At 45.1% G+C, this 26,380-nt stretch overlaps 1 protein-coding gene and 1 long non-coding RNA gene across 5 annotated transcripts in view; one reads left to right on the top strand and one right to left on the bottom strand.

Annotated features, from left to right (window-relative positions):
• Positions 1 to 20,348, bottom strand: part of SLC11A2 (solute carrier family 11 member 2) — a 70,297-nt gene extending 49,949 nt beyond the window's left edge. The window contains exons 1-3 of one of the 4 annotated variants that reach the window (XM_083484705.1): positions 12,867 to 12,943; positions 11,599 to 11,762; positions 2,133 to 2,216 (exon numbers count right to left, since the gene is read on the bottom strand). In XM_083484705.1, coding sequence (XP_083340831.1) covers positions 2,133 to 2,166 — 34 coding nt within the window. In that variant the 5' untranslated portion in view covers positions 2,167 to 2,216; positions 11,599 to 11,762; positions 12,867 to 12,943. Of the gene's footprint in view, positions 1 to 2,132; positions 2,217 to 11,598; positions 11,896 to 12,866; positions 12,978 to 20,258 lie in introns of those variants that run through there. The other 3 variants (XM_083484702.1, XM_083484703.1, XM_083484704.1) reach the window with 3 other exon arrangements.
• Positions 9,615 to 12,577, top strand: LOC310698591. The gene is made up of 2 exons (XR_014521619.1): positions 9,615 to 10,287; positions 11,884 to 12,577. It is a non-coding gene; the product is annotated as an uncharacterized lncRNA (long non-coding RNA).
• Positions 20,349 to 26,380: the final 6,032 nt, after the last annotated feature.

Raw genomic sequence — 26,380 nt, 5'->3', positions numbered from 1 at the left:
GTTACAGTACTGCATGAAATTTTCTTGCCTAGAAGGCAGTGGCTGGAACTATTCATGGAAGAGCCATAGCTCAGAAGCAAAATGCTCACTTTGCGAGCCGAATGTTCCAGTTTCAATCCATTCAATCTTCATGCTGATGACAATTTTTTATCCTCGCTTTTGACACCTAATATGTGCATTTTTAGGACACCTCCCACCCAAGGTTTTTGCAACTGCATGTTGTTTTTAACATTGCATTTTAATTGCTGCAACCTGACCTGGGACCTTAGGGTGAAGGGAGAGTCATAAATTGGAAATTATTATTAATAATAATAATATTCAGACAATTGGTCTGACTTGGAAAAATGCATTGTCTTATGTTCCTATGAAAGTGATGTAGATTTGTGAAAAAGATCTCAAGACTGAAGCTATTCAGGAAGCAGAGTGCTAAGCTATGTCCACATCTGGTGAAAGGGGCTCAGTGGAATTATTTCTCTTTCAGAGGGCCTGGAGGCAACAGAGGGTTTTGGAAGGTATTTTTTGGGTTTCATGATCACAGGGATCTGGAGCCCATTAAAGCCAAAGCTGTCGTTAGCTGCACGATTCTGTCATCTACGTTTACAAAAGATAAAAGTCATCTCAGAGGTCCATCTGGTTTGACCTTCCCCAACACCACTGAAATTCAGACAGAACCAACCTCTTAAAGGGCCTTGAGAACATAGACCTATATAGCAGTGTTTTCTAGCTGCACAAGCCCATAGGCGTAATTCAAGACAAACTAAAAAGCGTCCATTACAATGACTGGGAGGTGGTGATAACATGAATACAGAGCCCGTAAAAATTATCTTGTGCAACACTGCTGGGTGGATTTAACAAGCCGGCAGTTAAAGGATTTCCTAGAATGTGTCTCCCAGTTCCACAGAGTTTGCTTACAGTTCTCTTGGACAAATGATCTTCAGTTGCAGGGGCTTGCTCCCATTTCTTATCCAGTCCTAAAAGCAGGGATGGGGGCAAAGAAAACGGGACCTTCCAGATCAGGGTTGGTTATCCACTATTGCATTGTTATGAGGTTGGGATGGAAAACTCGGCCCCACACACCGTGCCCCTTTCCAAAACATCTGTTTCTGCATGTGTGGAGTGGAACGTATAAGAGAATGAATATCACCACTGTGATATATTTTTATGATGCATAACAATTTTAATAAAGAAATAAGAGCAAGCTTGCCAAACCAGTTCCTTTGTCTAGCTTTGGATGACTAGTTAAGTACCGTGATTTACAAATCCGAAGAAGTTGCTATAGAAGCAAATTGGTGGGCATTTGCCCTCACCACCGCTTGGCTGGTAGGTAGAACGACAAAAGCCAGCGTTCGTGGGTGAGTTGAAAAGCTGGATGCTAGAAGAGGCAAAGACAGAAACCTGTTTGCTCTGTGCTGGAAACCTAATGAAGGAGTAAGATCTGCTGTGAGCCTCTCCATCCTATATGAACAGGTTGTATATATGCGTAAATAAAATAATATACCTTAAAGACATCACAGTCTTCACAGACCTTCATTTCAAGGAAACCATACAAACTGAACCAGACCCTGCGATCATCACCTGCCGGTGTGTGTGTGTGTGTGTGTATTTTTATTACTAAGGCATGTACCGTATTTTTCGCTCTATAAGACGCACCAGACCACAAGACTCACCTAGTTTTTGGAGGAGGAAAACAAGAAAAAAAATATTCTGAATCTCAGAAGCCAGAACAGCAAGAGGGATCGCTGCGAAGTGAAAGCAGCAATCCCTCTTGCTGTTCTGGCTTCTGGGATAGCTGTGCAGCCTGCATTCACTCCATAAGATGCACACACATTCCCCCTTAGTTTTTAGAAGGGAAAAAGTGGGTCTTATACAGCAAAAATACGTTTTTTTGTGTGTGTTTTTATACTGTAAACTGCCCTGTGATCCTCGGATGAAGGACAGTATAGAAATTTAATAATGATGATTTCTTAAAAAACCCAAACACTGTCCTGAATTAACATCTTGCACTGGTACATAAGACAGAGAAAACAGTAGACATTCAATTAAAGACAGGATTTTTAAAAGATTCTGTCCGTTGGGTCTGAAAAGTTTTATCAAGTTCCTTACAACAACAACGAATGAAATAGCAAATTTACCATATAATGCTTCCCGCTCCTTCCCCGGTGTCATGGTGGGAGATTTCTCTGTAGAGCCAGGCTCTTTAGAAGAGGTCACATTCACTAGGAGAGAGCACAAAGAAATAAAAATCATTAGGATATGGCTGCATGGGGTGCCCGAAGTTTAATGAGACTCTGCAACAGTCCAAGTCTGTTCTTTTCACCTCTTCCAGGGAAGATGGGGCTGGAGATGCAAATGTAACAGGACATATAGATCTGTGATGATGGAAGGAAAGATGGTGGAGAAGTGGAGAACACATGGGACCACACAGCCAGAGTGTGGTTCATGTCCTTTTGAGCGCAGCATTTACAGTGGAGGATGTGGGTGCATTGACAAGATGGTTGAGAAGGTCTAAAAAAGACAGTGTTGCTGCATTCAAGACGCATGGACCTTAAACAGCTCAGGAGCACAATACCTCAAGGACCACCTCTTTCCATATGAACCTACCCAGATCCTGAGATCATCTTCTGAGGCCCTCCTTCATGTGCCTCCTCCTTGAGAGGTGGCACCACGAGAACAGGGCCTTCTCTGCAGTGACTCCCCGTCTGTGGAATGCTCTCCCCAGGGAAGTTTACCTGGTGCCTTCATTACACACCTTTAGGCGCCAGGCAAAACCGTTTCTCTTTAACCAGGCCTTTGGCTGACCTAATCAACATCCTATACCCTTTTAAAATTGGGCTCTTTTCTGTTATGCAGTTGTTGTTTTCATTCTGATTATATACGTTGTCATCCTTTCTGTGAACTGCCCTGAGACCTCCAGTTATAGGGTGGTATATAAACTCAATAAATAATAATAATAAAATGCTGCACCCCCAGCAAATCAGCTTGTGGACACGCCAAAGCATCATCTAGCTCAGTAAATCCATGTTGAAGAGACAATAAAGCAGGGTTTCCCAGACCACCATTGAGTCCAACCCAAATGCCTTGTAAATTTCTATCCCACTCCAGGCACTTCTCAACCCCAGGTCTTTATTCACAGTCCCATCGATCACAGGTAGTCACTACCAACCAGTGCTGTAAAGGATGTAAGAGCCCAATTCTGCATCACGTGGATGGACCTGTCAATACGACAGACCTCATCCACTCATAAAACGATACAATCAGAAGGCAGGTGTGAATATGAAGAGCAGGTAATTCCTCAAGGAACATTTTCCTTATTTTATAGTTAGTATCTTGGCTCACTTGCTTGATTGTTTGGAACCAGGGGTCATTTTTTGTTTGATGCATTTGGGAAGTTTTTCATGCATTTATTTTTCCTCTTGGTTTTAATGTATCTACGTAGGGTTTTCTATCTGTCTGTCTGTCTGTCTGTCTGTCTGTTTGTTTGTTTGGATGTAAGTCGCTTTGGGCTGCCCTGGGCAAGATAATGCAACTAACAAATTAAACAAACGATCTACCAAGCAACTCCAACCAAAAGGCCAGCGTTGCTAGAATTTACACTTTTCAACTCCACTTTTCAACCTGTGGAGTATTTTTATTTCAATACTACATTCAATACTACAATACTACATTTCTATACTACATTGAGAAGTGCCATTTCTTGAACTTGACTGACAAGTGCCCAGTAGAAGGAGACACAAAAAAGAGGAGAAAGTGGCTGCAAGCAAAGGGTGATTAACATTACAGTGGACTCTCGGGTTACGTACCACTCTGGATATGTAATCTTCGGGCTGCAAAAGCGGCAAACCCAGAAGCGTATTCTTCCGGGTTTCGCTGCTCGCGCAGGCGCAGAAGCACTCTAGTGTGCCATGTGCGTGCGCAGAAGCGACACCTCTGGTTATGGATTTTTCAGGGTGCACATGGACCTCTGAAATGAATTAAATTCATAACCAGAGAGTCCACTGTAATTAGCATTTTTCCTCGGGGTAGGGAAGTTTGGTTCTGCCAAAACTGGCAGAAGAGTGTCTCTTTGCCAGTGTGGGGAAAAGGTTAAGAGTGTCAAACGAGGACCTGGAAGGCCTGTGTTCAAATCTTCACTTGGCCATGAAGCTTGCTGGGTGACCTCGGGCCAGTCACTGCCTTTCAGCCTATCCTACCTCACAGGGTTGTTGTTTGGGATTAAATGACAAGAGGGAGAACCATGTATGTCACCCTAAGCTCCTTGGAGAAAAAAGTGGGATATAAATGCAAGAAAACAAGCCTTAAGGTGAACATACAAAGTTCCTGAGTTTCTGCCTGCAGTTCCACATTCCCCCTCGTTCCCGCCTTGCAGGAATAGACAGCTTTCCGTGATACCAAAGTCCAATTGCAGTTCAGTCTATATAGCAGAGACAGCTCTTCCAAGATGCGTCTGAAATAGTTTGTTCTTGTAATCTTTCCCCAGAACAAACAAGCTCTTTCTTTCCTAATAAACACTGAACTCTGTCATGCCTCTTACAAAGGAGGTTGCTTGAGCCAGAACTTTGATATGGCAGTTTACTACTCTCAGTCTAACAAGGGTGCGGGCTTGAGATAAGGAGGGTTTAATGGGGAGCCCGGACCATCCCTTTTACATGCTAGTTGTCTCCTTCAGGGATTAGGAATCTTTGGCCCTCCAGATGTTGCCAGAATGCATTGCCCAACATCCCTGACTACAGGCTATGCTGGCTGAGGATGATAGGAGCTGGAGTCCACCAACATCTGGAAGACCACAGGCTTCTCATCCCAGATTCAGGTTTTATCAGCTGGTCCTATCACTCCAACATTTTTCAAAACTGCTTCTTAACATACAACTATTCCACACCACTTCCTACAACCTTGAAGTTCTGCCCTAGGGAAGCTCAAATCTCAGTGGTCAGACTAAATGCGTAAAGTTTTTTAATACAGTGGTACCTCAGGTTAAGAACTTAATTCGTTCTGGAGGTCCGTTCTTAACCTGAAACTGTTCTTAACCTGAGGTACCACTTTAGCTAATGGGGCCTCCCGCTGCCGCCGAGCGATTTCTGTTCTAATCCTGAAGCAAAGTTCTTAACCCGAGGTAATATTTCTGGGTTAGCAGAGTCTGTAACCTGAAGCGTCTATAACCTGAGGTACCATTGTATATGTTATGCTCAACAAAGGGAACAAGTAGAGGGAAGGATAAGGAATACAAGAGATAAAAGGCTGGGAAAAGCAGCCATAGAAGAAAGGAATACTTAAAGGACTCAATTTGTCATCCGGTCCTAGGAAGCTCTAAGCAAGTCAGAAGGGAAACTAACCAAGGCAAATATCATTTTGAATACTTAAATGGCTGCTCATTTTTTAAAATATGAATCAGGAGCACTAATTGCAGAGAAGCAGATGTGGGTGGCAGGAGTCAGAACTAGGTCAATTTTAGCATTGCTTTCACTTCAAGGAAAAATACATGAAAAAACTTGTTATACAGAATTATGGATTAGCAAGCAGCTTGAGAGCAAAAGCAAATAGGATCCTAGTCTGCTTGTGGAGTTTTCCATTACAATTAAAATATTTAACAATCAAGTTCACCTCCACGATATAATACAGATAATATTTATTTAGCTGAAGCCATTGCACGGATATGCTTCCATCAAAGAGTGAAGGGGAAGCATCCTGCCAAAATTGTCCCATTCAGAATTACACGGGTGGCGCTGTGGGTTAAACCACAGAGCCTAGGACTTGCCGATCAGAAGGTCGGCGGTTCGAATCCCCGCGACGGGGTGAGCTTCCGTTGTTCGGTCCCAGCTCCTGCCCACCTAGCAGTTCAAAAGCACAAAGTGCAAGTAAATAAATAGGTACCACTCTGGCAGGAAGGTAAACGGCGTTTCTGTGTGCTGCTCTGGTTCGCCAGAAGCGGCTTAGTCATCCTGGCCACATGACCTGGAAGCTACACACCAGCTCCCTCGGCCAATAAAGCGAGATGAGCGCTGCAACCCCAGAGTCAGTCACGACTGGATCTAATGGTCAGGGGTCCCTTTACCTTTAACCTCCTCCAACTGACTGATGCTGGTGGTAACTGAAGTCCAAATGGCACCAGGTTGGGGAAGACTGGACTTGTGGTTCCCACATTTCTTCCCAAGAATCTTCCCAACGGATAATAAGGATGCAAAAGCAGGACACTCTCTTTCAGAAGGGCCAATAGACTGAGGGAAGCACGTCCTCTGGAGGCCAGGGCCAGTGCATTCCAACAAGTCAGGAAAGAACTGTGCCCTCATTCAATCAAGGTCTTCGGCTTGATTAAACAGCATGCTCTACTACTTGATGCCTTTCCGCCAGAGGCATAGCTGAAGCTTTCGGCTTGCGGTAAACGGATTCCCCTAGCTACAGGGAACAAGAGATGCCCAGAAATTTCAAATCGCACCTCCATTTCAGAATGCAGAAGCAACCCTACTGGAAGTGGCGCTTCTGTTTTACGGCTAATAATGACCGATGGACTCATCCTCCATGAAGGAGCCAATCCTCCCGTTTAAGCCCTGGAAGTCGGAAGACATTTCCACATCTCACGACAGTGAATTCCATTGTGTGTAAGAGGGACTTCCTTTCGCATGCCCTGAACTTACTGCAATTAATTCCACTGCACAACCCCAGGTTATGGGATAGAGACACCTCTACCACACCACCTACCGTATTCTTCGCCCTATAGGATGCACTTTTCCCCCTCCAAAAATGAAGGGGAAATGTGTGTGCGTCCTATGGGGCGAATGCAGGCTTTCGCTGAAGCCTGGAGAGCAAGAGGGGTCGGTGCGCACCGACCCCTCTCGCTCTCCAGGCTTCGGGCTGCTATCCGCAAGCCTGGGGAGCCCGCAGGAGTTCCCGCCGGGCTCCCTAGGCTTGCGGATAGCAGCCTGCTGCCCGAAGCCCGGGGAGCGCAGCGCTGCACACCCCGGGCTTTGGGCTGCTATCCGCAAGCCTGGGGAGACCGGCGTGACTTCCCGCCGGGCTCCCTAGGCTTGCGGATAGCAGCCTGTTCTGGGGGCTGGGGTCGGGGGAAGCTCGGGCTTCCCCCGCCCCAGCCCCGCACCTGGGGGGGAAATATTTTTTTCCTTTATTCCCCCCCCCCAAAAAAAAAACTAGGTGTGCCCTATGGGCCGGTGTGCCCTATGGGGCGAAAAATACGGTATTTTTCTAAGCTAAAAAGTTTTGTAACCGTCCCTCATAGAGTTGTTGCTCCAGCCCCCTAATACATTTGGATGTACTTTCCTGCACCTTTTCCATCTCTACAACATTTTTTTTTACAGGTGGGACAAGAACTGTACACAATGCTCAGTACTGCAGGCTTGTGCCCTAGCAAGGCACGTGCGCAAGCAGTTCCCTCTCTGCGACGTGCCATATCACACATTTTGCTGGCACAAGTGCCTCTCTGCTCTTCTATAATCCTCCTATAAATCTGGGTTCAAGTCTAGAAGCGGAAAATTATGGGCAGTAAAGGTGCCTGGAAGTTTACTACCCTTTAAATCTGCTACGCCTGACTTTCGGCAGCAAGGTGTGCAAAGGGACACATCCGAGAGGTTGCTTTTGCATGCGTGCAAAGGATGCGCAGCTGCATGGAGTGTCACCAACTTGGACATGCACACAACACGTGAAGACACCTTAAAGGAAAAGGTAAAGTGACCCTGACCATTAGGTCCAGTCGTGACCGACTCTGGGGTTGCGGCGCTCATCTCGCTTTATTGGCCAAGGGAGCTGGCGTTTGTCCGCAGACAGCTTCTGGGTCATGTGGCCAGCATGACTAAGCCGCTTCTGGCGAACCAGAGCAGCGCACGGAAACGCCGTTTACCTTCCCGCAGGAGCGGTACCTATTTATCTACTTGCACTTTGATGTGCTTTAGAACTGCTAGGTTGGCAGGAGCTGGGACCGAGCAACGGGAGCTCACCCCGTCACGGAGATTCGAACCGCCGACCTTCTGATCGGCAAGTCCTAGGCTCTGTGGTTTAGACCACAGCGCCACCCGCGTCCTTACGTGGAGGCAAACTAGCCTAGCACTCTCAGATGACAGGCAGCGGCTCTCCACTGAGGTCTTTAGCAGCCCCGCTAGCGAAATTCTTTTAATGGGAGATCCTTGAAGGGCAGGCAAGGCATGTGAGCTGCTGCAGAGCTATGGCACCCTTGCTGATGCCCATTTCACGTACGCACTACAATTGAAAATGAAGAACAAGCATGCATATATAGGGGGGAGCAGCTGAGTGCGAGATCAGCTCTCCCCAGCAACTTGATTTCAAGTTGATTTCTCTAACTCACATACGCTTCAGGCTCACCTTGTTTAAAAGAACCACAAAACCCAGGACACACATGGATTCAACTGAATGCCCAATCCTTGCCTTATTTCAGCAGCTGGCCTTGTACGGGGCAGAAAGGGAGAAAATGGGCTTCCTGACAGCACAGAGAGAGAGGTGGTTGCTAATATGGAAAGAAATGAACAGGAGAGGTTAAGCCCAACCGTAGAGTTCAAAATGGTTCACATCCAGTATTCCTGCTGGGGGAGCTCAGGCAAACCCTTTGACAACAAACTGGATTGGGTGACCCCTGGAGCAGATTTTGGGGGTGCGTGCTAAGCTGCAGAGTGGGGAGGAAAGTGAAGTTTCATTTCTGCATGCAAAGGCCTGTTCCGCTCAGACTATGCACAGCCCTGGATACAACCCAACAGTGGGTCATGTACGTGGTGCCTCGCAAGTTCTGTGATTCTCTTCGTCTAGCGGTTTTTTCGTCTTGCGAAGCAAGCCCATTGAAGGATTAGCGGATTAGCGCTATTAGCGGCTTATCTGCTGATCGGATCAGCTGATAAGCGGCTTAGAAAAAAGGGGGGAAGGGGGAAAAAACCAGCAGGAACTTGCAAGACATTGTCGTCTTGCGAAGCAAGCCCATAGGAAATTCGTTTTGCGAAGCACCTCCAAAACGGAAAACTCTTTTGTCTAGCGAGTTTTCCGTCTTGTGAGGCATTCGTCTTGCGGGGCACCACTGTATATGCTTTTATAGTTTCCCTGGTGGAAGCATTAAACCATTTCAAAGCCCTTCCCTTGGACCCAGTAACAGGAGATGCTCAACGACTAATATTTCAACTGGCCGGCTTTTATACATCGAACTGGGCGGCGGCGGAGGTCATCTTCCTTTGCCTCAGACAGCAGAATGTCTTTGGCTGGCTCAGATGACAAGACTGCAGGTACCTGTTCAAACCGCCTACTTCTCCAAGACCACCCAGGAAGTTTCATGGCTAAGCCATTCTTCCCCAGAAACTAATTATAGGTTATGCACAAACACTCATTTGAGTCAATGATGACAACAGGAAAGCAAAAAGCAGCTGGTGCGATGAGACTCTGACCCATGGGTGTAGTTAGTCCTAGAAGAGGTCCTACTGTGACCCACAAGGGCATTTCTGCCAAGACACACACAACTGTCCCCCTAAATTTTATGTGGCACCAGGTATGGGGCAGGCAAGGTGTGACCGCCACCACTTTGGCATACATTTGCAAGCAGTTTGTGCTTGCAAGCAGGGTTCAGAGGCAAGTCCTTTTCCAGAGGTGGCTTTTTAAAGAGAATGGTGCTATGTGACCTACGCACACATGTAATATACAATACCTAAAGTGCAATGGCTTTGGTCAACCTCTGTGACACGACTGCTGTGAGCACAGAAGGGGCTAGCCTGTTTACCCAGCTGCTCCCTTGATCCCTCCACTCAAGTCACCTGTTTTAATTGCTGCGCTATTTTAATGGGTTTTTTTATTGTGTACTTTAATTATGGCTGCTTATATTTTAAATGTTTATGTAACTGGTTTTGTATTGTTTATGTAACTGGTTTTGTGAACCACTGGGAAGACTACTTTGGCGTTAACTGTTAAGTATGTGTGTGTATCTGTATCTCTGTGTATCATAATGTACACCTCCCCAAGTTTCCAGGAAAAGGGCAGAATATTCTCAAGCCAAACCACGGAAGCAGTCTGATGAGAAGAGATAACGGAGGGGAGGGGGAAACCATATCTGTTAGAATCACTGGCACTTATGCCGGTTTGAACAAGGATCAGTTTCCTACAACACACCATCTGAATTCAACCGCTTCTCCCCACTTCTTGAGCCAAAAGTGCAATCGATTTGGAATTAGGACTGACTCCAGCTTCCCCCAGCAAGAGAGAAGAAATATAGTTTCGCAGCTCAAGTAACAGTGCAAGCCTAGCTATGTCTACTCAGAAGGACTTTGCATTGTATTTAATGGGGCTTACTCCCAGGTAAGTGGGGTCAGGCCTTCAACCTTAAGCATTAATAATAAAAGAGTATGAGAGAATACATATGTATAAGGTGCAACAGTTTAGCGATTAATGCAGACCTGAAATCTGAACCTTCCTACTCCATCCTTCCAATTATTTGCCTCGAAGTAAATGCAACAGACTGTTTTTAGTTCCTGCTAAATTTGGACTCTTCCCTTCATGGGACCAAGAGGTATTTAAGAGGAGTAACCACACGTAGTTAGCAGCATTGAAAACAAATGAATGCTGTTAAACTTGAGGGCCTTTATCTGAGCAAGGTTGCGTGAAAAGTCGTTTTTCACTGTCTGTGTCACAAGACACAGTGCATCATGAAGCCTGACATCTTCCAGTCTTCACCCGCAAGTCTGAGTTTAAGAGCAAAACTCAGCAGTGGTGCTGTTGTTGAATCACATCCTGTTCACTCACCCAGTTTTAGACTGTGCATGATTATTCCTCAGGACAACATATGTCTGGCCAACTCATTTATACTATATGGCCAGAAACAACCGAATCCCCTTGCTTTAAAAATAAATGACTGACGCCATGTCAATATTAACTGACTTGTGTCAACAATAATGGCTGGCCTGTGTCTTCGTTGTAATAACTCAGTGTTTCCCAAACTCGGGTTTCTAGCTGTTTTTGGACTACAATTCCCATCATCTCTAGCTACCAGGACCAGTGGTCAGGGATGATGGGAACTGTAGTCCAAAAACAGGTGGAGACCCAAGTTTGGGAGACTCTGTGGTAACTATTTAAAAACAATTTTGTATTGGCAATGCAATAATGCAATCCTTGCTGTAAGGATGGCATTCAAGTTATTTGCTAGAAAATCTGAGCAACCTTCTCACGCAAACATTTTGCAAGATGGTAACTGGATAAGAGAAATACAGTACATGCACTGGGATTTGTTTTTAGTTCCTATTCATGAAGCATTACTTAAATATATATATATACATTTCCTTCACACAGAATGCAACCTAACAAGGCTCAGATGGAAAAGAAAACACTGAAATGGGCAGATTTGTGCTCCACAACACACAGGCTCCCTCCTAGGTCAGACCAAAGGTTAATCTAGCTCCTCAGGGTTTCCCAAACTTGGGTCTGCAGATGTTGTTGGACTACAATTCCCATCACCCCTAGCTAGCAGCACCAGTGGTCAGGGATGATGGGAACTGTAGTCCAAAAACAGGTGGAGACCCAAGCTGGAGAAATCCTGATCTAGCCCAATATTCTGTTCCCAACAGAACACCCCTGGGGAAATCACAGGCAACCTACGAAAATTATGACTCTTGCCTGTTTCTCCCTGGCACGTGGCATTCAGAAGTACACTGCTCCTGTATTTCAGACGCGGGGCGAGAGTCCTGTACACCTGGAGGCCTAGAAATAAGGCACAGCCTTGTTGCTTGAAGTGTTGAAACAGAAGACAGGATTTAGGCTTCCATTCTAAACGCACTTACCTGGAAATAAAACCCCACTGGTAACACCTGGCCTTGTAAAGTCCAAGTAAACATGCTTTAGACTGGATTGCAAGTGTCACATGCTAAACAAGAGTCATCCCTATCTCTTTGCTTTTCCCAGAGTGCCCTCTTCTGCCTTCCCAGACCAGAATAAAAATCTGGGGTGGACTCCCAGGCAAGGCTTGGTGCATTATTCAAGAATACCATCTCTAGGAGTATTCGCTGGGGGAAGGAGAGGAAGGGGTGGAAAGGATCAGGCCACATAGAACTGGAAAGGAACATGCCCTCCGGTCACGCTGACTTGCAACTCTGTTTGGTTTGGAAAGAGATGCTCCCCTTCTCTCTTGCTTTCCCTTCCTCCACTGATTTCACTTGCGATAACGACCCACGTGAAAACGCAACCTTGCAATCGTATCAGCAACCTTCCACCCCCCAAACCAGGCGCCTGAGGATATTTGGATAGCAGGAAAGCTCCTTTTTTCAATGCAAACCACCAGAAAAAAAACATGCCGGGTTTCATGCAAAGCCAACAGTTTTCTGGAAGACAGCGAGGGCGAGGGAGTTGTGCAAATGATTTCAGAAGCAAATGGAGGCAGCAAGCAAGTGCTTCCCCGAATTGCAATGGCAGCTCCTGAGGGCAAAGCATTTCAAAAGACACGCGAAAGTTGGAGACTCGGCAAGAATTAAACCTCTTCCTTTGAAAACCACGTTCAGACAAGGCCAGTGTCCCGGGTCTTCCTCTAAAGCGAGTTTGGTGGCTTGCATTTATTTAGAAATCCACCCAGGGGTGGGAGAAAATAAAAATAAAAGCTCAACTGAGGTTCTTTTTTTTTTTTAATAATAAAAGCAGCGCCTCCTCCAAACATTGGGCTGGACAATTAGGCTAAGTAATCTTTTCCCTCCCCTCTTTGTCTCATTCCCACGACCGGCTTGACTCCTGGGATAGCAAGACGCAGCAGAAGGTGACACGTGTGCAAACCTCGTCGGACAACGGCGACCACCTCCCTCCCCCCCCCCCGCTGCTGAAATGAGCCCCCCCCCTTTCAGCAACTGCATGCATGCCAGGGCGCCCCGCGCCCCAACTTGGCCGCCCCCAACCCTTACCTTCGCCGGCAGCACAGGCGCCTCCAGCCGCCTCCTGGCTCCATGGCTCAGCTCCATCAAGAGGCTTGGCCCCGCCCTCCGCCGGGCCGCGCTTCCCTCATTGGCTCGCCGTGCGGCCGAGAGGCGGGGGCAGGGAGAGAAGGCGCCTCCCGGCGCAGCAGGGCACGCGGAGCTAGGAAAATATAGAGTAGTCCGCGCCGGCGCAGCGCCTGCACTCTTTGGATTAGAGCTGGACTGGGGGATTCACACACAAGCCTTAACACAAGAGAGTTATTAAGATGAGCGTAAAGCGCTGTGGGTTAAACCACAGAGCCTAGGACTTGCTGATCAGAAGGTCGGCGGTTCGAATCCCCACGACGGGGTGAGCTCCCGTCGCTCGGTCCCTGCTCCTGCCAACCTAGCAGTTCGAAAGCACGTCAAAGTGCAAGTAGATAAAGAGATACCACTCTGGCGGGAAGGTAAACGGCGTTTCCGTGCGCTGCTCTGGTTCACCATGCCGGCCACATGACCCTTGGCTAATAAAGTGAGATGAGCACCGCAACCCCAGAGTCGGCCACGACTGGACCTAATGGTCAGGGGTCCCTTTACCTTTACCTTTTTAAAGCCTACAAAGGTCCGTATAGTTAAAGCTATAGTTTTCCTAGTAATGATGTATGGAAGTGAGAGCTGGACCATAAAGGAGGCTGAGGGGAGTGTGCTTTATAGTCAATACAACCAGTGGAACCTATAGCTTTGCAGCTTTTCTGTGGGATGCCAGGACCACGTGTCCATTTTAGCTTGCTGCACTCCTGGGCAACATCTTTCTCTGTGTTTCACCAGGCTGCTGTGTGCAACCACTGCTGCCACAGGTAACAAAAAAAATCAGCTTCCAGCACATCGCCATAAATACTTGAAAAGCAATATATGCAGTGACTTGACAGCTGCCAAACCTTTTAGACTGCAGTAAGACTTAGTAGAATACCACTTGTGTGTGTGTGTGTGTGTGTGTGTGTGTGTGTGTACACATATTTTTATACACACACACATATATATACACACACACACACACACACACACATATATACATATACATATATACCTCATCACTGCAGATGGTGACAGCAGTCAAGAAATTAAAAGACGCCTGCTTCTTAGGAGAAAAGCAATGACAAACGTAGACAGCATCTTAAAAAGCAGAGACATCACCTTGCCGACAAAGGTCCGTATAGTTAAAGCTATGGTTTTCCCAGTACTGATGTATGGAATTACAGATAGGTAGCCGTGTTGGTCTGCCATAGTCAAAATAAAAAAATTCCTTCCTGTAGCACCTTAAAGACCAACTAAGTTAGTTCTTGGTATGAGCTTTCGTGTGCATGCACACTTCTTCAGATACTATGATGTATAGAAGTGAGAGCTGGACCATAAAGAAGGCTGATCGCCGAAGAATTGATGCTTTTGAATTATGGTGCTGGAGGACACTCTTAAGAGTCCCATGGACTGCAAGAAGATCAAACCTATCCATTCTTAAGGAAATCAGCCCTGAGTGCTCACTGGAAGGACAGGTCCTGAAGCTGAGGCTCCAATACTTTGGCCACCTCATGAGAAGAGAAGACTCCCTGGAAAAGACCCTGATGTTGGGAAAGGAGAAGGGGACGACAGAGGACGAGATGGTTGGACAGTGTTCTCAAGCTACCAACATGAGTTTGACCAAACTGCGGGAGGCAGTGGAAGACAGGAGTGCCTGGCGTGCTCTAGTCCATGGGGTCACGAAGAGTCGGACACGACTAAACAACAACAAACAATCTTGTGCATAGATGTTGGCTGCTTTGACTCTCCATGCGCAGCATGCATGCAGGTGTTGCAGCAGCTGCTACTTATTACCATACTCCCAGATTGATGGGCACTGATCAAAGAGACTCAGAAGGTTTGTCTGCCTTTTCTTCTGTCTGCCTTTGCAATTTTCTACCTTCCCCCCTCCAGTGCTGAGCGTACAATGAAGGTTGTGACTCTCACCAAACTGAGAGGGGTAGCTAATGCCGCAGAAGACAGAATCAGAATTCAAAATAACCTTAGCAGATTGGAGAACTGGGCCCAAGCTAACAAAATGAATTTCAATAGGGACAAATGTAAGGTTGTGACACAGCAGCTAAAAAAGCTAATGCTATTCCAGGCTGCATCAACAGAAGTATAGTGTCCAGACCAAGGGAAGTAATAGTACCACACCTGGAATACTGCGTCCAGTCCTGGGCACCACAATTTAAGAAGGATGTTGCCAAGCTGGAACGTGTGCAGAGGAGGGCAACCAAGATGATCAAGGGTCTGGAAACTAAGCTTTATGAGGAGTGTTTGAAGGAGCTGGGTATGTTTAGCCTGGAAAGGAAGAGACAGAGAGGAGATGTGATAGCCATCTTCAAATATCTCAAGGGCTGTTATACAGAAGAGGGAACAAGCTTGTTTTCTTCTGCTCTGGAGACTACGACCCTAACCAATGGATTCAAGTTACAAGACTAAACATCAGGAAAAACTTTCTGATAGTAAGAGCTGCTTGACAGTTAAACGGTCTCCCTCTAGAGGTTGTGGACTCTCCTTCTTTGGAAGTTTTAAAGCAGAGGTTGGATGGCCATCCATCATGGATGCTTGAGCTGAGATTCCTGCATTGCAGAGGGTTGGACTAGATAATAATAATAATAATAATAATAATAATAATAATAATAATAATAAATATAATACCCTGCCCATCTGACTGGGTTTCCCCAGCCACTCTGGGCGGCTTCCAACAGAATATTAAAATACAATAACCTATTAAACCTTAAAAGCTTCCCTAAACAGGGCTGCCTTCAGATGTCTTCTAAATAATATCAGATGTCTTCTAAATAAAATCTCTATGATTTTATTATTCCTTGGGCCAGCCCTAAAGGGAGGGCACAATTGCTCTGACACTCACTTGTTGGAGCTTAAGTTGAATTGAAAGCAATAGAAATTACTTAGTTGATAGGTGCTGCTTGCAAACTTCGCTCATGTTGAATTATGGTCCACATGCCCAGGACCGCAGGGCTAGCTTCTTTCCAGCACCAGCAATTACCGTATTTTTCGCTCTATAACACGCACCCGACCATAACACGCACGTAGTTTTTAGAGGAGGAAAATCCGTAGGCATGCCACCCGTAGGCATTCCCTCCATAACACGCACAGACATTTCCCCTTACTTTCTAGGAGGAAAAAAGTGAGTGTTATGGTGCAAAAAATACGGTAATATTTGATCTATAAACTTGGCGGCTCATCAGCATATCAAGATCTACATACAAGGTATTTGCTATTGTTGATTTACAAGCACATTACCAAAATAATACCCCTCCCCACCTTTTCACTATATAGAAGGATCTGGCAACTTCTGTTTCAGTGTATCTGAAGAAGTGTGCATGCACACGAAAGCTCATACCAAGAACTAACTTAGTTGGTCTTTAAGGTGCTACTGGAAGGAATTTTTTTATTTTGACTATGGCAGACCAACACGGCTACCTATCTGTAACAAGCACATTACCATTTACTCCGGCTCCCATGCGCTCCCACCGCTGGTGTTTGAATGCAGAGTGCAGTTCCTTGAGAAATAGTGCCATTTGGTCCTATTTCTCCTCTCAACTCCTTTTCCATCTAGGAGGACCACGTAAGCCACATTCACATTACAGTTAAACTGAGATGTGTAAATTTGAGGCAGCTGTTGGGCATGTGCAGAAGACAGTGCATGCTTGCGCAGACGACGTCTTCATTGAACAGGAGTTGGGGAGGTGGAGGGAAACAGATTAGGCAATGCACATCAGGTGTGTACAGCAATATGCAGATTAAGCTTGAAACACAATGGGGAGAAAACAGCCTTGCTGCCTTTTAAGCCACCAATGCATACATTGCTGGAGTCCTTAGAAGAAGAAGAAAGCTATGAGAAACAGCTCTAAGTTGCTTTAAACCAAATCAAACATAGTTGTCTATCTACCCCAGGATTGTCTCCTCTTAACTGCCAGCAGTTCTGCCGTAGCCCAAAGGTCTTACCCATCGCCTGCTACTTACCATGGCCCTTTTAACTGGATATTCTGTCTTTTGCAGCATTTTGTAAAAACCGAAACAGGGGTGAAGAAGCGTTATGAGAATTATAAGGTCTAAGATATAAAATAAATGTACCAAGCAAACACACACATAAATATATGTGTGTATATTTCCTTCTTTGGAGGTCCTTAAGCAGAGGCTTGACAACCATATGTCAGGAGTGCTCTGATGGTGTTTCCTGCTTGGCAGGGGGTTGGACTCGATGGCCCTTGTGGTCTCTTCCAACTCTATGATTCTATGATTCTATATAAACCGCATGTCTGAAACAGTACAGGGGGGGAAAGTCCTGAAACCATTTTGTCTCTCCCAAATTGACCTCAAATGTTTCTCTGCAAGGAGAGAGAAAATGGGAAAAAAGCTCCCCATTGTCTCTTTGCTCACAAATCCTGCCTTAAGGGCACATATAAGATATGAATAGGGCGAGCCTGTGACCTGGATGCAGGAATTAAGTATTTATCATCACAAAAGAAGGGATATAAGCAAGGGAGACTGCAAATTGTTTCAATATGCGATCACCGCAGCAAGGACACTGATAGCTCAAAGGTGGAAACAGGAAGAGGTCCCGAACCTGGAAGAATGGAGGTCAAAACTAATTGAGTATGCAGAACTGGACAAATTAACGGGGAAAATTAGATATCAGAAAGATCACAGATTCTTAAAGGACTGGGGAAAATTTATGGAGTATTTGGAAAACATATGTGAGGATGGTACAACGCTAGTGTGTTTTAAAACAGCTTTGTGAATAATAGGGAATATTACCAGAAGGTAAAGAAGATTAAAAAATATAAAATATAATGGGAATATTGTTATAAAGGAATGTGTGGATAAGGTATAAACTACGAATGATTGCCAGAAAAGTTGTGGGAGGTCCAAACAAGACAAAAATGTGATATGTAAATGGAGATGTTGAGTGTGTTTTTTTTTTGTGGAAAACTTTAATAAAAATTTAAATGCAAAAAAGAGAATTATAAGGTCTAAGATATAAAATAAATGTACCAAGCAAACACACACATAAATATATGTGTGTATATTTCCTTCTTTGGAGGTCCTTAAGCAGAGGCTTGACAACCATATGTCAGGAGTGCTCTGATGGTGTTTCCTGCTTGGCAGGGGGTTGGACTCGATGGCCCTTGTGGTCTCTTCCAACTCTATGATTCTATGATTCTATATAAACCGCATGTCTGAAACAGTACAGGGGGGGAAAGTCCTGAAACCATTTTGTCTCTCCCAAATTGACCTCAAATGTTTCTCTGCAAGGAGAGAGAAAATGGGAAAAAAGCTCCCCATTGTCTCTTTGCTCACAAATCCTGCCTTAAGGGCACATATAAGATATGAATAGGGCGAGCCTGTGACCTGGATGCAGGAATTAAGTATTTATCATCACAAAAGACTAACCAGGCTGTCCAGGTAAACCCATTAACAGCCAGGTAAACCCATCAACAGGTTTCCTGTCAGACAGGATTCTGTTGTAGACTGCCCCTTCTCTGAGGTATGTATGACGTATGGGGGTGGTGGTCTTGGGCTCAAGAGTGGGCAATTCCAAATGTCTATATAAGTGCTTGCGCACCGTTGTTTGGGGTCCTTCCTGCCTCCTGTGTGTAGTTGTGAGCAGCTTGTTGCAACAGTTAATAAAGATCAGGCTTACTAGCTGCTTTGCTTCTCAATATTCTCTGGCTGGCCTCTGTTATTTTCTCCTACTGACAGGGAACCTACATAAGGACTCTACACGGGCTCTTGGGTACCCCATAAGGGACAGGGAGCAGTTTTTTTCTTATAACAAAAGCAACCCTTGACGTTAGACATTAAAAGTCACATGGGGGCTAAGATTAAAGGGAGGAAATTAAGACTCACCAGAGCCATTGGGCAGTTTCAGCCCTTGCTTAGTGCTTATACAAATGTTTTATGGGCACTTTTTCTTTCAAGGATGTCCCAGCAGCCGATGCTCTAGCTAGGAACCAGATCACCAAGACACATTGCTGACAAAATGCATGTTACAGTTGCTCACTGCAAGTCATCTACTGTATATGCTTTTCTTTTTGCAAACTCACAGGATTCTTTTAATGAAGTGTATCTGAAGAAGTGTGCATGCACACGAAAGCTCATACCAATAGCTAACTTAGTTGGTCTTTAAGGCGCTACTGGAAGGAATTTTTTTATTTTGACTATGGCAGACCAACACGGCTACCTACCTGTAACTTTTAATGAAGGGCAGTCAAGAAATACTTTAGATAAATATTTGTAGACTGCTATTATTTTGTCTGTCCAGGATCGCAGATTCTTTGAATAAGAAGGCCAGGAGGACCTTCTGGCAGGGATGGGTAAGATACAAAGAAGGATAGGGCTGTTTTAAATAAAATCAGCAACAGATTTGTAAATGCAGTTTTTCAATTAATCACATACATACAAGGAAAAATGGAGGGAGGGGGACATCTTAAATGCCTATACAAATAAAATAATATTTGTTCAAAGCTGGGGAGCAACCTAAACAATACAAGAGAGAGGGAGAAGAAAGTAAGTTGTGTTATTTCAGGTGTTATTTAACAGCTATGTGTATAAAAGAGGGTATTTCAGGCTGTGTAGCTGACCATGCAACAGCATCTGCTACAATGGCTTCTGTGGGCACCTCCCCCTCCTTTGTCTTTGGTTACCTTGCACAACCAAAAGCCCATCACTTCCAGTCCCTCCACAAGGAGACTGCACCATCCACAAATTAGACCAGCACATGCAATCCAAATTTCCAGAGAATGCAGGAAAGGGGACCACCAAAGCCTTATCTGAGTCACAGCACAAGCCCTATGCATGTCTGCTAAGTAGTAAGTCCCATTGACCTCGATGGGGAAAGTAGACACAGGATTGCACCCTTCTGAATGCAGACCCTCAAAATGTCCCTATTTTCCAGGGACAGTCCTGGATTTACAGAAGCTGTCCCGGTTTTCTGATTTGACCCCAGAATGTCCCACTTTTCCTTAAGATGTCCCTATTTTCTTAGGGAAAATGTTGGAGGGTATGGAGTTATCCAGCCCTCTGAGCCACGGAGATAGGTAACGATACAACCTTCTGAATACATCTGTATAGGGAAGGTTTTTTGATGTTTTATTGTGTTTTTATATATGTCGGAAGCTCCCCAGAGTGGATGCGACAACCCAGTCAGATGGGTGGGGTATAAATAGAATAAGAATAGAATAGGATGTCCCTATTTTATTTTGAGAAATGTTGGAGAGTATATGAATGCTACAGGAAAAACCTAAACTATGCAGCAGAACAGAAACCTTATCTCCACTTGCAGCCTAAATAATAAGCAATGCTAATACTTACCCATCTCACAGTTGGGCTGTGAGAAGTGTTTTTTAGTCATTTTATGTGGATGATGTTAGCTTCTTGCTCTGCAGATTCCTCAACAAAGAAAAACCTCACACCTATTTCGCTATATATATGTGTCTCCAGCTGATAAGAATTCTTCAACCAGACTTTACCTTTCCCAGGCTAGTAATGGACAGGGTTGTTTTAAATAGCCTGGCAAAACCAATTAGATGGTTGCTTTTTTTTTTTAAAGACATACACCCAATTATGTATAGTGGGGCAGAGTGCTCTGAAAATAATAATATAACTGACACACCAATAATTAATGGAGAATTAATTGAGCACAATAAACTTTGATCCTAGTTCTGTTCGCTAGTGCAATTGATCATTCAGGACTTGGTCACAGCGGGCTTATATTGGGCAAATGTTACTGATATGGGGGAAAGAGTTTAAAAAGCCATTTGGTGAAAATGAAGGAAGCATTCCAATGATTTGTGCATAAAATATAATGAAATCTGGAAGAGTTTGTTTTGGGAGGGGTTTCTTTTTGTCATTTAGGAACAGAGCTTGGCACAACTGCACATTTTCCATCTATGATAAGTGCAGCCCTGATAAGTCTCATTAGATAAATCAATACAATACAAAGTCTATCACTGATCCACTGATTCAAATGCTCCATCAAGACTGAATTTATCAGCCAGTTGTCCTGAAGACTTTCAGTAGCCTTTCTGGCTTCTATGTGGGATTTTCTTCTGATAAGAAAGAGCTGAACACACAAGACCTCAGAAACCTCCACACACCCACAAGAGCAGACATATCATTGACTCGGGGGCAGAGGGGAATATGAGTGCACGGCTATCTTTAAAGGACCCTAGCTGGACCAGTTAACAAGTGCCTTATGCCATGATAAGGCTTCCAGTACGTTTCTGAGCACAATTCAAAGTGTTGGTGCTGACCTTTCAAGCCCTAAACAGCCTTGGTCCTGTATACCTGAAGGAGCGTCTCCACACCCATCATCCAGCCCGGAAACAGAGATCCAGCACCGAGGGCCTTCTGGCGGTTCCCTCACTGCAAGAAGTGAGGTTACAGGGAACCAGGCAGAGGGCCTTCTTGGTAGTGGCGCCTGCCCTGTGGAACGCCCTCCCAGCAGACGTCAAGGCAATAAACAACTATTTTACTTTTAAAAGACAACTGAAGGCGGACCTGTTTAGGCATGTTTTTAGTGTCTGACACTGTATTGTTTTTGATATTTGGTTGCAAGCCGCCCAGAGTGGCTGGGGAGACCCAGTCAGATGGGTGGGGTGTTGTTGTTTAGTCATCTCCGACTCTTCATGACCCCATGGACCAGAGCAGGGGTCTGCAACCCGCAGCTCCGGAGCCACATGTGGCTCTTTTACACCTTTGCCCCAGCTCCGGGGCGGATACTAGCGAGTGGAGGAGGTGCATTGTGCGCCCCGACACTCCCCACTGTGGCGGGCACTGTACTGGCTGTGACGTCGCATGGGGGCGGTGCGTGCGTTAGTCACGCACCGTCCCGACGTCACCTTCCTGCCCGCCCGCCCGCTACATTGTAAGGGGCATGTACGGTGGTCACTGCATTGTAAGGGGGCATGTACGCTGGTCACTGTTTTGAAGGGGAGTGAAGAACACACACACAAAAAGGTAACTTGTTAATTTAACGTTTATTTCTATGAGGAGGAGTAATTCTGAGGGGTCAAACAAAGAAATAATAATAAAAAAGTGACAAAAAAGTTATTTTTATAATGACGAGTTTTGCGGCTCCCATGTTTTTTTTCTTCGGAAACGGGTCCAAGTGGCTCTTTTTGTCTTAAAGGTTGCAGACCCCTGGACCAGAGCATGCCAGGCACTCCTGTCTTCCACTGCCTCCCCAGTTTGGTCAAACTCAGGCTGGTAGCTTCGAGAACACTGTCCAGCCATCTCATCCTCTGTCGTCCCCTTCTCCTTGTGCCCTCAATCTTTCCCAACATCAGGGTCTTTTCCAGGGAGTCTTCTCTTCTCATGCGGTGGCCAAAGTATTGGAGCCTCAGTTTCAGGACCTGTCCTTCCAGTGAGCACTCAGGGCTGATTTCCTTCAGAATGGATACGTTTGATCTTCTTGCAGCCCATGGGACTCTCAAGAGTCTCCTCCAGCACCATAATTCAAAAGCATCAATTCTTCGGTGATCAGCCTTCTTTATGGTCCAGCTCTCACTTCCATACATCACTACTGGGAAAACCATAGCTTTAGCTATACGGACCTTTGTTGGCAAGGTGATGTCTCTGCTTTTTAAGATGCTGTCTAGGTTTCTCATTGCTTTTCTCCCAAGAAGCAGGCGTCTTTTAATTTCGTGACTGCTGTCACCATCTGCAGTGCCCAATCATGGAGCCCAAGAAAGTAAAATCTCTCACTGCCTCCATTTCTTCCCCTTCTATTTGCCAGGAGGTGATGGGACCAGTGGCCATGATCTTAGTATTTTTGATGTTGAGCTTCAGACCATATTTTGAGCTCTCCTCTTTCACCCTTATTAAAAGGTTCTTTAATTCCTCCTCACTTTCTGCCATCAAGGTTGTGATGGGCGGAGTATAAATAATTAATTATTATTATTAATTTATTATTATTATTATTATTATTATTATTATTATTATTATTATGACATTGTGTCCCTGTGGGGAGATGACATATGAGTCAGGACATGTACCTGTATCATCCCATTCTGAGTACAGTCGTACCTTGGAAGTCGAACAGAACCCGTTCTGGAAGTCCGTTCGACTTCCGAAATGTTCAACTTCCAAAGCACGGCTTCTGATTCGTTGCAGGAAGCCGTGAAAATTTGTGTCCCAGCCTTTTTAGAGTCGTCTACCCATGTACTATCTGAAACCCAAGGGGCACATTGGTTGTTGGATGGAATTTTTAAAAAAATCTCTCCTAGCCCACTTGAGTCCATTGCTACGCAGGATTTAGGAGACGGTTGGACAACTTCACCAAATTAGAAAACATTGGTGTCAATTTTTTTTTAATAAAAAAGATTGACTTAGCAATCTTACTTTTTCAGCTTTGGACCTCAGTCATGAATATTTCACCCACAGGCTGGGTTATTTTAAAGCAGTCTGTGTGAGAGGGTGGTTTCTGCTTCCCCCCTTTTAACTAACCTTGTTGATCCGAGTAAATGATAGCCCTCTAAAAATAAAAGGTAGGAGCATAAAGAAAACAGAAGTTACTCAAGGAAAAGGGAACTTTTAAAAGCAAGCAGGCAAATAAGAATTTCCTTCAGACTTTCCTTAACTCAGTAGCTGTTTCTGCCAGATCAGCAGGGGGGAGCACTACACACCCTTCTGGGGACGTGACAGTCTCCACGCTTGCGATGGCGGGACTAAAGGTCAACACCAAATATACTGCGTTCTTTGCTCAGAGGAATGAGACCGGATTCTGATCACGTGAAGCAATGCATAAATTATTATCACTCGGAACCACCTTTGTATCCTGCGCTTCATCCAAGGGCCTCAGGGTAGAATACGTGGGGCAATTCTCTTTCATTCTCACAACTTTCTGAGGCAGGCAAGGCTGCAAGTCACTCAGTGAAACTGATGGATGAGCAGGGACTTGAACTCAGGTGTGTCCACAGTCCAGGTCCAGCACTCTGCAATTTACATCGCTAAGCTCTCGTTTCATTTGGTCACCCAGAGATAAAAGGACAGCAGGCTATTGGGGATACTTTACAGAACACATTAATTTTTATTCTTTTTGCAAACTATGTAAGAAAACGTATCTGGTGGGTGTACTGAGAAATTATCAGTTATTCTTGGATCTACTTCTGAGGCTTGTTAAAAAGGAGTGTTAGACTTGGTTTGTTTCAGGCTAAAGGTATGCCTCCTAAGGCCGTTTAAACAAATCCCTTCAACTGTTTCCATAATCTCTTCCACATCAGATTCACATTTCTAGCCCTTACCCCTGTAGTAGTAGTAGTAGTAGTAGTAATAATAATAATAATAATAATAATAATTTATTACTTAAACCCTGCCCATCTGCCGGGGTTTCCCCAGCCACTCTGGACGGCTTCAAACAGGAGATTAAAAATACCTTAATGATATACAATATCCTTATTGTCATTGTCCCATGCAGAACAATGAAATTGAAAAACTACGTAAAACATTCAAAAACCCCTAAAAACTCTGAAACCCCATTTTAAAATACACTATACTATAGAGACCCCTTATGCTGCGTTTAGAACCAGAATTGCATTCGCGTAGAAACTGTTTCTCAGTCATTAAAACACTTCCCTAAACAGGGCTGCCTTCAGATGTATTCTAAACATCAGAGAGTGGTTTATTCCTTTGACATCTGATGGGAGGGCGTTCCACAGGGTGGGAGCCACTACCGAGAAGGCCACTACCTTTGAAACACCTTCTGTATTTCCATCCTTTTCTTCTCTGCATAAAATATGTGCTTCCCCCACCCCTTGCTTTTCCTTCCCCTCTCTCATGCTTTGTATTGGTGTCTTTACTTCTCTTATGCTGGAAACACTACTGTCACAAGTGCCACAGAGGTCAGGGAGAAGGTGGGGAGGGACAGGAGGAGAGTAGAGAGTTGGAGGGGTCTGACTCTTGGGAAGATCATTGCAGGATGGGGAATAGGAATCTGGGGCATCAGGAGCAGTCTGACCCAAGAGAGGGCCCCAGTGGTTTGGGTGGTGGAGACCTGGATCTGGAAAAAGAGCTCAGTTCCCAAGATTCTTTGGGGGAAGTCACATGCTTTAAATGGATGGTGTGTACACAGCCATGCAGGTGTACAGTTACAGGTGTCAGTGTGATAAAGGCAGCGGGACAAACCCTAGACTTGTGGTAGCCAACCTGGTGTCTTTCAGAAGTTGCTCAACCACAAGTCCCATCATCAGCTGGGGTTGATGGGAGCTGGGAGTCCAACAACATCAGAGGGTACCACATTGGCTCCCCCAGCTCTAGAATGTTGCTAGCAAATAAAAAACCCTTACTGGGAATGTGTGCTGCCTTCCTGCTCCCACTTGTCTCTACCAGAAGGAAATATAGAACATGGGTCTCTCTCCCGTATGAACTCACACATTGGCAATGCTCTTTTCTTCCCTGTTGCATACGTGGATGTATCTGTATAAAACAACAGAGAGTCCCGGGACACTTTACAAGAAGTTAACAAGTATACATTTGATGGTACAGGATACAGCATTCTCTGTGTCAGTGCCCCATCTGTGCAGTGCCCTCCCCTTATGCCAAGAGGCACATTGGTGACATTGAGGTGGGTGCCAAATGAAGACCTACCTGCTCACTTGCACTTTTCGGATTTTTAACAAACATTTTAGCCCACAGACAGAGAGCCTGATACTCTAAAGATGTTGTTGATAGTGGTACACTAACTCCCATCAGCTGCAACCAGCATGGCTAACGGTCAAGGATGAGGGGAGGTGTATTCCTGTAACATCTGGAGGACTGCAGGTTCCCCACATGTTTTAGTCTTTTCCTCTGCTTTTAGTTTTCTTTGTATTTCCAATCACTTTATTATTGTTGTTGTTTTTATCTTTCATTTCCCTAGAGACTTCAAAAATACATTATATTCCTGTACATACACCACAGCTAATAACAGTGCACATCTGTAAAACATGTTCTTATTAAAGGATCTACAAGTTGGTATAAACCTTTGGAACTGGTGTTTAGATTTCTGGAGTGTTTTGAAATGAAGTTCCACTATTCTCCCACAGTTATCTTTGTTCCTGTTGCTGGCCTTAACTGGTGAGATAATTCTGCTGGTAAGGGCAATATGCCATACTATCTTGTACCCAGGAATTCACCTTTTAAGTCCTTCCAGAGTGTGGTTATAGTCATAAATGCAGCCACCAAGAGAAATCAAATTAGTACTGTGGGTTATATCAACCAAGCCCTGATTCTCCTTGAAATAATTCAGTTATGCAAGTGAATCTGGGAACTGTGGTGGCCCAGCCATGCTTGGAGGCCCACAGCTGCCTGACCCCCACCCATTCCAGCATTGCAAAGGATTGGACCCCTGCCCAACCCTACCATTCCAGACCCTCCAAGTGTCCCTATTTTCCAGGGATGTTGCTGATTTACAGAAGCCATCCCAGTTTCGGATTTGATCCCAGAATGTCCCGCTT

Source organism: Podarcis liolepis (genome assembly GCF_965112155.1).
Source record: "Podarcis liolepis genome assembly, chromosome: 2".
Taxonomy (NCBI): domain Eukaryota; kingdom Metazoa; phylum Chordata; class Lepidosauria; order Squamata; family Lacertidae; genus Podarcis; species Podarcis liolepis.
Note: the sequence above shows the minus strand (reverse complement) of the source record. Positions and strands in the feature narration are given on the sequence as shown.